Source organism: Capsicum annuum, chromosome 6 (assembly GCF_002878395.1).
Source record: "Capsicum annuum cultivar UCD-10X-F1 chromosome 6, UCD10Xv1.1, whole genome shotgun sequence".
NCBI classification, from domain to species: Eukaryota; Viridiplantae; Streptophyta; class Magnoliopsida; order Solanales; family Solanaceae; genus Capsicum; species Capsicum annuum.
Genome location: NC_061116.1, coordinates 80,724,488 through 80,737,053, shown reverse-complemented (window position 1 = coordinate 80,737,053; position 12,566 = coordinate 80,724,488). Strand labels below are relative to the sequence as shown.

The 12,566-nt window shown below is 40.6% G+C and overlaps 1 protein-coding gene across 2 annotated transcripts in view; it reads left to right on the top strand.

Annotated features, from left to right (window-relative positions):
- The window catches only part of LOC107873277 (coiled-coil domain-containing protein 18), a 63,381-nt gene that overhangs the window by 18,087 nt on the left and 32,728 nt on the right, over positions 1-12,566 (top strand). For both annotated transcript variants that reach the window (XM_016720052.2, XM_016720053.2), the window contains exons 4-5: positions 9,159-9,211; positions 9,332-9,428. In XM_016720052.2, coding sequence (XP_016575538.1) covers positions 9,159-9,211; positions 9,332-9,428 — 150 coding nt within the window. The remainder of the gene's footprint in view (positions 1-9,158; positions 9,212-9,331; positions 9,429-12,566) is intronic.

Below are 12,566 nucleotides of genomic sequence, written 5' to 3'. Positions count from 1 at the left end.
CTAGCGACCCAAACTGGCCCTAATCCTCTGCCGAAATTCGCGCCCTCCAGACCTTCCTATCTAGGGTCATGTCCTCGGTGAGCTGTAACTGTTCCATGTCCCGCCTAATCACCTCGCCCCAGTACTTCTTCGGCCTACCCCTACCCCACCTAAAACCATCCAACGCTAGCCTCTCGCACCTACGGACCGGGGCATCCATGCCCCTCCTCTTCACGTGTCCGAATCATCTCAATCGTGCTTCCCGCATCTTACACTCCACTGAAGTCACACCAACCTTCTCCCGGATATTCTCATTCCGAACTCTATCCCCTCTAGTCAGTCCACACATCCAGCGCAACATCCGCATTTCTGCCACCTTCATTTTCTGGATGTGGGAGTTCTTAACTGGCCAACACTCCGCTCCATACAACAAGGCCGGACGGACTACCACCCTGTAGAATTTGCCTTTAAGCTTGGGCGGCACCTTCTTATCACACAGCACCCCCGACGCGAGTTTCCACTTCATCCATCCCGCCCCAATACGATGCAAGACATCCTCGTCAATCTCACCGTTACTCTGGATCACGGACCCAAGATACTTGAACTTATCCCTCTTACATACCTCCTGTGCTTCCAGCTTCACTACTACCTCATTCTCCTGCCTCACGTCATTAAACTTGCATTCCACATACTCTGTCTTGCTTCTGCTCACCCTGAACCCTTTAGACTCAAGAGTTTGCCTCCACACCTCTAATTTGTCATTCACACCCCCTCGAGTCTCATCTATCAGAACTACATCGTCTGCAAAAAGCATACACCACGGCACCTCCCTTTGAATGCGCCGCGTCAATACATCCATCACCAACGCAAACAAAAAGGGACTAAGAGTAGATCCCTGGTGCAATCCTGTCAGGACAGTGAAATGCTCTGAGTCTCCTCCCGCCGTCCTCACCTGGGTTTTCGCTCCATCATACATATCCTTAATTACTCTGGTATATGCCAACGGTACTCCACTCACCTCCAAGCATCTCCAAAGCACCTCCCTGGGGACTTTGTCGTATGCCTTCTCCAGATCGATAAACACCATGTGCAGATCCTTCTTCCGCTCCTTATACTGCTCCACCAACCTCCGCACCAGGTGGATTGCCTCCGTCGTCGAGCGGCCGGGCATAAATCCAAACTGGTTTTCCGAAATAGACACTATCCGTCTCGGCCTCACCTCGACCACTCTCTCCCAGATCTTCATAGAGTGACTCAATAACTTAATCCCCCTATAGTTATTGCAACTCTGAATGTCCCCCTTATTCTTATAGAGAGGGACCATGGTACTCCACCTCCACGCCTCGGGTATCTTTGCCGTCCTGAAGATTTCATTAAACAATCCAGTCAACCACCTTACACCAGCCTCTCCAACGAACTTCCAAAACTCCACCGGTATCTCATCCGGCCCCGTCGCCCTACCCCTTCGCATCCTGCGGACAGCTTGTCTAACCTCTTCTACCTTAAAACGTCTATAATAGCTAAAATCCCGACACTCCTCGGAGTGTTCCAGTTCCCCTAACACAATAGCTCTATCCCCTTCGTCATTCAAGAGCCTTTTGAGATTCATTAACTGAAAAAATGCTCTTCCTCCGGGTTGCATGTAACCCAGAGACCCTTTAAAGATAGTCAAAATAGCTCTAAAAATCTTCATTTGCTCAACCTCTGCATCACAAAGGATAATTGCATCATCTGCGTATGACAAGTGGGTGATTTCTAGATTGTCCCCTTATTTGTTATTGACTTTAAAACCCTTGGGCCAATTGTTCTTACGAGCCGTGAGCAACATGTTGTTTAGATCCTTCATGACAATCACTAAAAGGAAAGGTGAAAGGGGATCACCTTGCGTAATTCCCTAATTGAAGTGATATGTCTAACTTACTTAGAATACTAGCTTTACCATGTTTCATTCTAGAGTCCAAACATTCATTAGCAATCAAAGAAACATCCATGGTTTGCCTACCTTTGATGAAAGCCATCTGATGTGAGTCCACCAGTTTGTGCATTACTGTCTTTAATCTTTATGTGAGTGGCTTGGATATGATTTTATATACGCTACCTATCAGACTGAGAGATCTGTCATCTTTTTTTTTTTTTTGGGATCAATGCGATGTATGTGGCATTGAAGCTTTTTTCAAAGAACTATTGATTGTGGAAATCGTGTATTGGCAACCTGATATTTCCTTTGATTATGTCCCATCAGTGAATGTAGAAACCCATTTTAAAGCCATCTGGCCCCGGGGCTTTGTCTATAGCATAAAGCTTTGTACACTCAAATACCTCTTGTTCTTCAAAGAGTCTCTATTGAATCCTTTTCTTTATCAGATATCATAAGGCCTACAATCTGGTTGAATTCTAGTCTCCAGTTTTTTGATTTTGAGTAAAGGTGCTCATAAAACTTACACCCCCGTTTAAAAAAGAATGACCTATTTTCCTTTTTAGTCCATTTAAAAAAGAATGACCCATTTTTCCTTTTGGCAATATTTAAATTTCAACTTTTCACATGCCATGTTTAAGACCACAAGATTAAAGGGCATTTTGATACATTCAGGGAGACAGCTAGGGAGGTGTTGGGGGTCTCAGGAGGTTGTTTGGGCAAGCACCAAGGGACTGGTGGTGGAACGAAGAGGTGAAGGGGAAGGTGGAGGCCAAGAAGAGACGTATGTAAAGTTGACGGAGAGTAAGGATGAAGAAGATAAATGGAAGAATAGAGAGGAATATAAGGTTGCTAAAGCGAGAGGCGAAGTTTGGTACAAGTACGATCACGTAGATGGACTTATGAGAGTGTGTTGGACCCGAGACTTGGTGTGTGCAATTGAAGTGCAAAATAGGACCTAAATACACACCAAAATTGTCCACTACATACACTAGAAGGGCCAAAACAGTTCACTACATACACTAGAGGGGCGACCCTTCACTAAGGGGCCTTTTGTTCATTTTACCTATTATTTGTAATACACTATAAATAGAATAATGTAAGGTTTCATTCATTAGTTTTTGTTGAATATTGAAGTTGTAACACTTGAAACACTCTCTTGTGAGAAAGGCCCCATGGCCGAAACTTGTAACTAGGGTTTTCAACTTGAGTGTGGAATCACTCGTGTTGGATTCAAGCTTGAAAATGTTGGATGCTAGGGAGATCGAGGTCCTCTTGTACCAACGTACGAGATAAGTGAATTGTAGTGTGTAGTGTTAAAGGTCCAAGAGTGGAATAAACTCTTGGGTTCTTAAGATTATGCCTTTATGTAGTCTATCTATCTATCCCTTTGTCTAGTATAATCTTTGTTGTTGTTTCTTGTGTTGTTGTAACCGTTGTTTATTGTTAGTGTAATCCTCTTGTTCTTCACGTGTTGTTGTTGTTTTGGGTGTTATATACATCATTGAATCTTGTATTCTTCTTGTTGGTAGCGAATTCGAGACTGATCTCCAAAAAGGTCCTCAGATCCTTAAGATTAGTGGACTGATTTGGAGTGTGTTTTGTGTTCATGTGGTTTGTCTTGTATCAAAGTTAGCGGTCACGAGGGCTAAAGATGCTGCTTTCGAGAGTTTATACACATCGTTAGATAGTAAAGGTGGGGATAAAAAGTTGTACAGGCTCGCCAAGGTTAGGGAGAGGAGGACTCGGGACTTGGATCAGGTGAAGTGTATTAAGGATGTGGACGACAAAGTTTTGGTGGAGGAGGGTCATATTAGGAAGAGATGACAGTCTTACTTTCATAAGCTCCCGAACGATGGAAATGATACTAGCATTGTGTTGGGGGATTTGGAGCATTCCGAGAGGTTTCGCTATTATGGATATTGTAGGCGCATTAAGGTTGAGGAGGTTAAGGGAGCTATCCGTAGGATGTGCCAGATGAGATTCCGGTGGATTTTTGGAAGTGCACAAGAGGGGTAGGTATGGAATGGTTGACTTGGTTGTTTAACATAATTTTCAAGACGACGAGGATGCCTAAAGCTTGGAGGTGGAGTACGATGATTCCGTTGTATAAGAATAAGGGCAAGATGAGATTCGGGTGGATTTTTGGAAGTGCACAGGAGGGGTAGGTATGGAGTGGTTGACTCGGTTGTTTAACATAATTTTCAAGACGACGAGGATGCCTGAAGCTTGGAGTGGAGTACAATGATTCCGTTGTATAAGAATAAGGGCAACATTCAGGATTGCAATAATTATAGGGGTATCAAGTTGTTGAGTCACACTATGAAGGTTTAGGAGAGGGTGGTAGAGTTGAGGTTGCGGAGGATTGTTACTATTTTTGAAATCAATTTGCATTTATGCCAGTGCGTTCGACTACAAAAGCCATCCATCTTGTCAGGAGACTGGTGGAGTAGTATAGGGAAAGGAAGAAAGATTTGCACATGGTGTTGATCGAGAGAAGGCCTATGATGGAGTCCCTAAAGAGGTTCTTTAGAGGTGTTGGAGGCTAGAGGTGTACCTATAGTCTATGTTAGGGCGATTAAGGATATGTATGACAGAGCTAAGACTCGGGTTCGGACGGGGGAGGGGACTCGGAGCACTTTCATGTGTTGATGGGGTTACATCAAGGATCGACGCTTAGTCCGTTTCTTTTTTCCTTGGTGATGGAAGTCTTGACGTGCCACATTCAGGATGAGGTGCCTTATTGTTTGCTTTTTGCGGATGATGTAGTCATGATTGATGAGACTCGTAGTGGAGTTAATGCTAAATTGGAGGTTTGGAGGCAAAACCCTTGAGTCTAAAGGGTTTAGATTGAGTAGATCTAAGATGGAATATTTGGAGTGTAAGTTCAGCGAGGTGTCTCATGAGTCTGATGTGGTTGTTAAGCTTGACAGTTATTCTATCAGTAAGAGCGATAGTTTCAAGTATCTGGGGTTGATGATTTAGGAGAATGGAAAGATTGACGATGATGTCACTCATTGGATCGGGGTAGGGTGGATGAAATAGAGGCTCGCCTCCGGTATCTTGTGTGACAAAAAAGTACCTCCCAAACTTAAAGGCAAGTTCTACAGAGCAGTAGTTAGACCGACTTTGTTGTATGGGGTGGAGTGTTGGCATGTTAAAAATACCCACTTTCAGAAGATGAACGTTGCGGAGATTAGAATTCTTCGGTGGATGTGTGGGTGTACTAGAAAACATAGGATTAGAAATGAGGTTATTCGAGATAAGGTGGGAGTCACTTCGGTGGAAGCCAAGATGAGGAAAGCAAGATTGAGATGGTTCGGTCATGTGATGCGGAGGAGCATGGATCCCCGAGTGCGGAGGTGTGAGAGGTTGGCTAGGGATGGTTTCAAGCAAGGTAGAGGTAGATCGAAGAAATATTGGAGGGAAGTGATTAGACATGACATGAAGTAACTTCAGCTTACCGAGGACATGACCCTGTATAGGAAGTTGTGGAGGCGGCGAATTAGAGTAAAAGGTTAGTCTGAGTTAGGATGTTGTATGTTTTGGTGTATACTTGAAGTATCTTGCTTTGGGTATTATTGAGTATGTTAATTTCTAGTTTATCTTCTTATTTTATTACTATTCCTTATCTTATTTGAGATTGCTTTATTTTGAACCGGGGGTCTATCGGAAACAACCTTTCTATCTCACGTTGAGGTAGTGTTATGGACTGCATACACTTACACTCCCCAGACCCAATTGGTGGGAATATATTGGGTATGTTATTGTTGTTGTATTTTCTTAAACTCCGTGTCAAGTCAAAATAGGTCATTCTTTTTGAAACGGGGGGAGTAATTATTTCTGCTTTGATAACCCTTGGCTCTTTTGTTTCAACTCCTCCTACTACTAGATGATCAACGTTGTTGTACCTTTTATGGACATTTGCTGATCTCTGGAAAAATTGTGTTTTTGTCCCCTTGTTTCAACCCTTATACTCTTGACCTTTGTCTCCAGTGTATTTCCTTCCTTATGACCAGCGCTTCAAACTAAGTGTTCAAGTTGGCTTTTAATGCAGTTTCAGCACTATCTAGACTCCCCATCTGCTGCATCTTGTCTAGGTCTGAAATCTGGTTAAGAATTTTATGTTTTTTCATCTTAAGTTGCCATTAGTCACTAGATTCTATTCCTTAATGCCTTCAGTTTCATTGCTAGTATAAAGTCAGGTCTGCCTGCCACTTTGAAAGAGTCCCACCATATCTTCACCTGATCTTTGAAGCCATCTACTCTCAACAACAACAACATACCCCATGTATTCCCAAAAAGTGGGGTCTGGGGAGGGTAGTGTGTGCAGTCCATACCTCTACCTCATATGAATGAAGTAATGTGAAGCCATCTACTCTCAACCAACAATTTTCAAACTTGAATTAGGATTTGGAGTTGCTCCAATTCCCACATTTCAAAGATAAAGTCCAGTGATATGAGATAAGATAACCTTGGGAAGAATTGATTGGTTTATGTTTGTAAATTCCTCATTGAGGGGTGAAGAGGAATCTATCTATTCTTGAAAAAGAATCTTGAGTGCCACCTCTAGCCCATGTGAAGGTTCCACCATTTAGAGGAGGATCCACCAATTTTGAATCTTCAGTGAACTTTGAGAAATCTTTTATACTTCTGGACAAGGTGGTTGCGTTCTTTTTTCAGAAATGAACCTAGTTGTGTTGAAGTCTCTGCAAGTCACGCATAAATCTTCGCAAATACCCTTGGCTCCACCAATCTCTTCCCGTAGTTCTAATCTCTCGCTTCTGGAATTTGGCCTGTAGACACCAGTTAGACAGCACTTGAAATTCTGATTTACTGCCTTGAAACTACAAGAGAGAGAATATATTCCAGCGAGTTCCCCTCCCATATTCTACTATCCCACATGATTAAGATCCCATCTCTAGTGCCATTTGCTTTTAGATTCTCATATTTGACCCATCTATTAGCCCACATTTCTGTAATGAATGGAGTTCTATCCCCTCCAACTTTTGTTTCTTGCAGCCAATAGATGTCAGCTCCCCATTCATGGATTAAATTCTTTTAGACAATTCTCTTTCCTCTATCATGATACCACCCCTCACAGTCCATGAGATGATATTCAACTTCACGATCCACCTTCAATTGCCAATCTCCCTTTGGTCTGCTTCCATTGCTCTTGAACTTCATATCAAAAACTAAACCTTTAAGTTCCCGAATACCTTTCCACCTGGTAGTTCACAACTTTTTGGAACTTGAGGGCAATTTCTGTTCGATCTCAGCATGCGAATTTTTGAGAACAATTCTTGAGTCTCTCTTTCACAATCTTTGTAATTTACCCCAAATTGTTTGCTAATTCTACTGATGTTTTTGAACATTCCTAGAGATACATCCATTCCATGCACTGGGGAATGTGTATCTTCTGTCAGTAAAGGAGATTCTTCACATAACTCTGGAGGTTGCATGCTAGAAATTGGTAAAAAGATGAATTGTTGGGCTAAATATTCATCTGCGCTATCAATTTCTCTCCCCAAATCCCGTTTTCCGTTTCAAACGCGTTGCTGCTTCTCTTGGTTTCCGTTGTATTTTGTACTTGTCATCCTTTTTGCTAAGGGTGAAGAGGAAGAGAAGTAAGAGGGAACTTGACTTAATTTTTCCCTCAAGCTCTTGGGGTTTAAATCACCATGTATACATGCTCTAATAGGGAAGAAAATCACTACAGAATTACAATTGGAGTAAATCAAGCAATATGCTCTATGTACACTTATTCTAGAACTAGAATACTCGCGAAATCCTAACACTCGTACTCAAGCTGATGCATACAAATATGTACCAAACTTGCTACATATATTACTCGTTCTGGGACTGGCAAGGGACTTGGTGAATATGGTTACAGTTGATTTTTTGACCGCACAAACTCTATGACGTTGTCTCCTGAGAGTTCCTTGTCTATCAAAATGGTGATCAATCTATGTGTTTGGTCTCTCTCGTGAAAGACTCTATTCAATGCAATGTGAAGTGCAACCTCATTATCATACACAAGTTCCATTTCTGTGATCTCTCCAAATTTTGATTCCTTCGGTAGTTTGATCCATATGATTTCACGTGCAGCTGTTATCATAGATCAATCTTCTGCTTCTGCAGTCAATCTAGCAACCCCATTTTGTTTTTTACTTTTTTCAAGACACTGAATTTGCCCCAACTAGAATAAAGTATGTAGAGGTAGATCGTCTGTCGAGGGTGACCCCTTCCAATCTAAATATGTATATCAAAAAGTTTTCTCGTGTCCTCGGTCTCCTCGGTCTTTTCACTGGAATAGATTTTATGTATCGAAAAATGGGATTAGCTGCATTTGAATGACTGTCACAAGGAGAATCTAAAAACGGTATGGAAGATTTGAGATAAAGAAGTCCATCCGACCCACACCTTTGCTAATCATCCTTCCCGTACATGGGTTTTGTATGACAAAAAGTCACTAAAGAATGACATGGAACAACTTTTAAGGCTCCAGCCCAACAGTTGATTGAGAGAAGGCTAAAGGGACAACTAGGACGTCTCATGCGCCGACACGTGAGCAGATCTAGCTGGAAAAACACCCATTTGGTCAGCGCGTGGCAGTCAACATTTGCAGAACTGGCTGGATTTTGGTGGCACAAGTGTCCTGGTTATTGTAGTAGTGTTGGTTCGATCATAACACTTGTAAAAACAAGGGTAACCTAGGAAAACTGTGAAACTCGTCGAAAAAAGGAACAATGATGGACTTTTCTCTTTCTTTTGTGCTGCTGGTCTCAGCCTAGCTCTAATGCCATGTTACGAGGAAGAGAAATAAGAGAGAACATGACCTGATTATTTCCTTAACAGGCTCTTAAAAATGAATGAAGATAACTACATAGCTACAGTTGGACTAAATCAAGCTATGTACTATATTTACACTTATTATAGAATATTCACGGGATTCTAACCTTAACCTTTGGTTTTTATGATTACTTTGATCTTTCCCAATAAATGCTTCTTAAGAAACTTTTCTATTGGAGTTCTTAGACTAGATAATGAATGTTTAGGTATAGACAGGTACCTGTTATTTTATTTTATTTTTTTGCCTGTTTGAACAAGGTCTTATATGGAGAATAGTGGTGTTTTTAGTTTCATCCTTCCAGATTGTGTAATGTCCTTGGTCATTTCTTTTATGTATAATTTGGTCGATATCTAGCTTTCAAAATTGTTGATTCAAAAGTTACTGACAAGTTTACTCTTTCCTGTGATTCAGATTCTTGAAGCGCCAAATGAAGAAGAAGTCTCTCTCCTTCTTGAATTGTTTGGGTGAGTTTAGCCAGTATAACAAGCCATGAGCTTGTGCTAATTCAGTAAATTATGGCTTATGTTGTATCTGTTGATTAGGCATTGATTGTCAAGATATTAACTCTGTTTATTCACTTGCAGACTTTGTCTCACGGGAGGAAAAGAGGTGCACTATGCAATAGTCAGTAGTATCCAGGATCTGGCTAAAGCTTTCTCAAGCTACCAAGATGAAGTATTGGTAAAGTCAAACAGTCCTTTCTGTCTATATCAATAGACAACCGTCGTGATTTTAAATGAAATTAATACAAAACTGTAATTGAAATGCTGTGTACTTCTGTTCCTCTATTTGATTGTGCTACTTTGATGCCACAATCATTGGATGAAGTCTTGGGACTTCATATCCATTCAATAGTTTTCACTGTAGTACTATGCTTTGCTGAGGTTTTGGTAAAATTTTTCTTTTTCCATTTTCTTTCTCTTAGCTGGATTCGACTCTTTCCTTTGTTTCACTGGACTCTTTATTCTTGTATTTTCTTTCTGCTGGAGAGGTTGGAGTTTGGTCTCTTATTTGTTTTCCATTCTTTCTTTCTTTATTGTTTTATTTTTTCCAGTTTATTTATTTAATTGAATTAGTTATTTTTAGTTTCTTAATTTTATTACTCTTTTCTGTGATATTCCACTTGTTTTTAATGCATTAGGCAATTTCTGATTTTGTTTACGCTTCGCTTCAATGGAGGGAGTGCTTCGCTTAAAGCGCGAAGTAGGGCCTTGTTGCTATTTTCCGCTTCGCCCTTCCGAACACATTGAATGTGAGGGGTGAATAACTCGATAAAAGGGACATCCATTATAAATTAAGGGTGAGACTATTGGAGGCAGCTTTACTTTGTTTCCAGAAAACCATAAAGGTACTCTGAGAAGGGGGGAGTTGTGTGAAATATGACTATATATAGGCCAAGGGTAATGTGGGAGAAATATTATTTCTTTAGGATGATAGGAATTTGGAGAGAGTGGAGGAAAGGGGGACTTCACACTAACAAGGCGGTTCCGAAGCTTAGAAACCGCAGTGGAGTGGGGATTTGGAGGAGCTCATGGTCTTGTGTGGGGAGGGGTAGACGATGTTTTTAGGAAGAGTTGGCTGAGGCTATGACGGAGCATCATGGATTATAGACCTAATAGTCTAGTAGGAACCATCTATAGAAAATCTTTAAGGTGCTTTCCAGTAGACTAAAAAGAGTGTCTTGGATGTCTGCAAGGTAGAAAAATTCTAGATAAACTTTAGGCGGTGTTTGGATTGGCTTATTTGTAAGTGCTTTTGGCTTTTAAGCATTTTTTAAGTTTTGGTGGTATTTGGGAAAGCTAAAAGTGCTTTTAAGCACTTACTTTTACGCCAAAAAAGTGTGAAAATAAGCTAAAAGCCAAAAGTAGAGTATCCCTAACTCATGAACTTCTTGAATGTATAGGCAGAATTTAGTGGCAATGTGGCATTTAGAGTAGGGAAAGAGGAGAGTAAGCTTTTGGAGACACAAGTGGTGCGGCAATAATGCTTTGTAAATTACATTCCCCAAATTATAAACAACATTTCAAGCCGAAAGGAGATGACAATCCAACGAGTTCAGAGATTACTGGATGTGAAAGTCTATTAGAATTTGCAGTTTAGGAAAAATTTTCAAGACTGGGGGAGTCAGAGTTTGTTAGATTTGCTAAACAAACAGGGATGCTCACCGGAGGGACATGATGTGTGGAGAAGGAGTTTGAGGAACAATGGAGTCTTTTCTGTCAAGTGACTTTATGAGAAGATGTTGATTGGGGGAGTAGATTGTCTTCTTTTAAGGCTCAATTTGGATTCGTATAACTTCGAGAATTCTGTGTTTTTTCACTTGGTTAGCAGCTAGAGCGGGTGATCATGGTGTTTTATATGCAAGGGCTCGGTGAAGATGGTAGTCATCTTCTTCATTGCTGGGTTATCTTTATGGTAGGAAGTTTTGATATGGTTTGTAGTGCAATGGGGATGTCACGTAATGTTGTCCAGCTGGAATTGTGGCAGATGGAGGAAAAGCCATAGAGCTTGTAATGTAGATCCATTAGCAGTTATGTAGGTTGTGTGGAGACAAGGAATAGGAGAGCGTTTGAAGGGGTGGTGATGAATTTAGTGCAGTTGAGGAGTAGCATCTTTTTCCTTAACTTTTGGTGCACCGATGAGATCCTTATAGGTATAGAAGATTGGGTGGCTTTTGTAAAAAACCGTATGTTTCTTTGCGTACACTAAACCCTCCCAAGACCCCCCTTTTGGGACTAACTTGGTTGTTTGCATGAGTTTTTCTAGACATCCTTCCTTTTTATACCTCTTGCATACAGCCGGTTGTTTTTGCCCAAACATCCAAAAAACTTATTATTTTATCAAAAAATAACTTATCTACCGTCTTTATATCTGTTTCACCAAATACTTGGCATGCAGAAAGGAAAAATTCTGTCTCCTTGTAAACTCTGTGTATTATTTAATTGATTATAGATGGCCCACAATACTTATAAGCGCTATTTACTGAAGTTCTTGACAGACACTTTATGGACCACTTTGTCTGATATTTTGTATTTTCCCCATGGTTTTGGTATCCGAAATTCATTACTTAGGGTACCTACATTCTCCACATCTTTAATCTTTCTGAATATTTTTATCTGCATTCCATCTGCGTTTATTTTTGCCCAAACATCAAAAAAGTCTTATTACTTTATTGAAAAATAACATCTCTACCAGCTTTGTCTGTTTCACCAAACTGTGACATGTGGAAAAGGAAAATTCTATCTTGTTGAAACCTCTGTGTATTTTTTTATTTTGATTGTAGATGCCTACAAAACTTATAAGGGATATCTGCGGATGTTCTTGCCAGCCATTGTATTGACCATTTTATCTGATTTGTTGTAGTTTATCCATGGTGTTGGTGTCCGAAGTTCTTACCTAGGATGCTACATTCTCACATCTTTGATCATTCTGAATGTTTTGTATTGTGGAGGCCAGTGAGATTCTTAGGCACTTCCAGGTTCATTTGCACATTTCTTTCTTTTCCGTCTGTGGATCAAAGTTGACAGGGGTGGGAAACACTAGGAGAATCTTCAAACTTTGTTCTACAATCTGTTCGTTCTCATGTGCAAATACGTTTTTATGTGCTGTTGAGTCTTGACCAGTCTCTAGGAATTAATGCAGTTCTATTTGCTCCTCTCTGTTCCCTTTTTCAAAAGGAAAATTTTCACTTGTTTTTAGTGTCCGCTTTTACCTATTCTGTTTTTCTGACCTATAAACTTCTTAGAAACCGTGTCCTCTGTTATAACACAATATTTGCATCTCTAGAAATAAGATGTTATTTAAAAGACTAATCCTTGC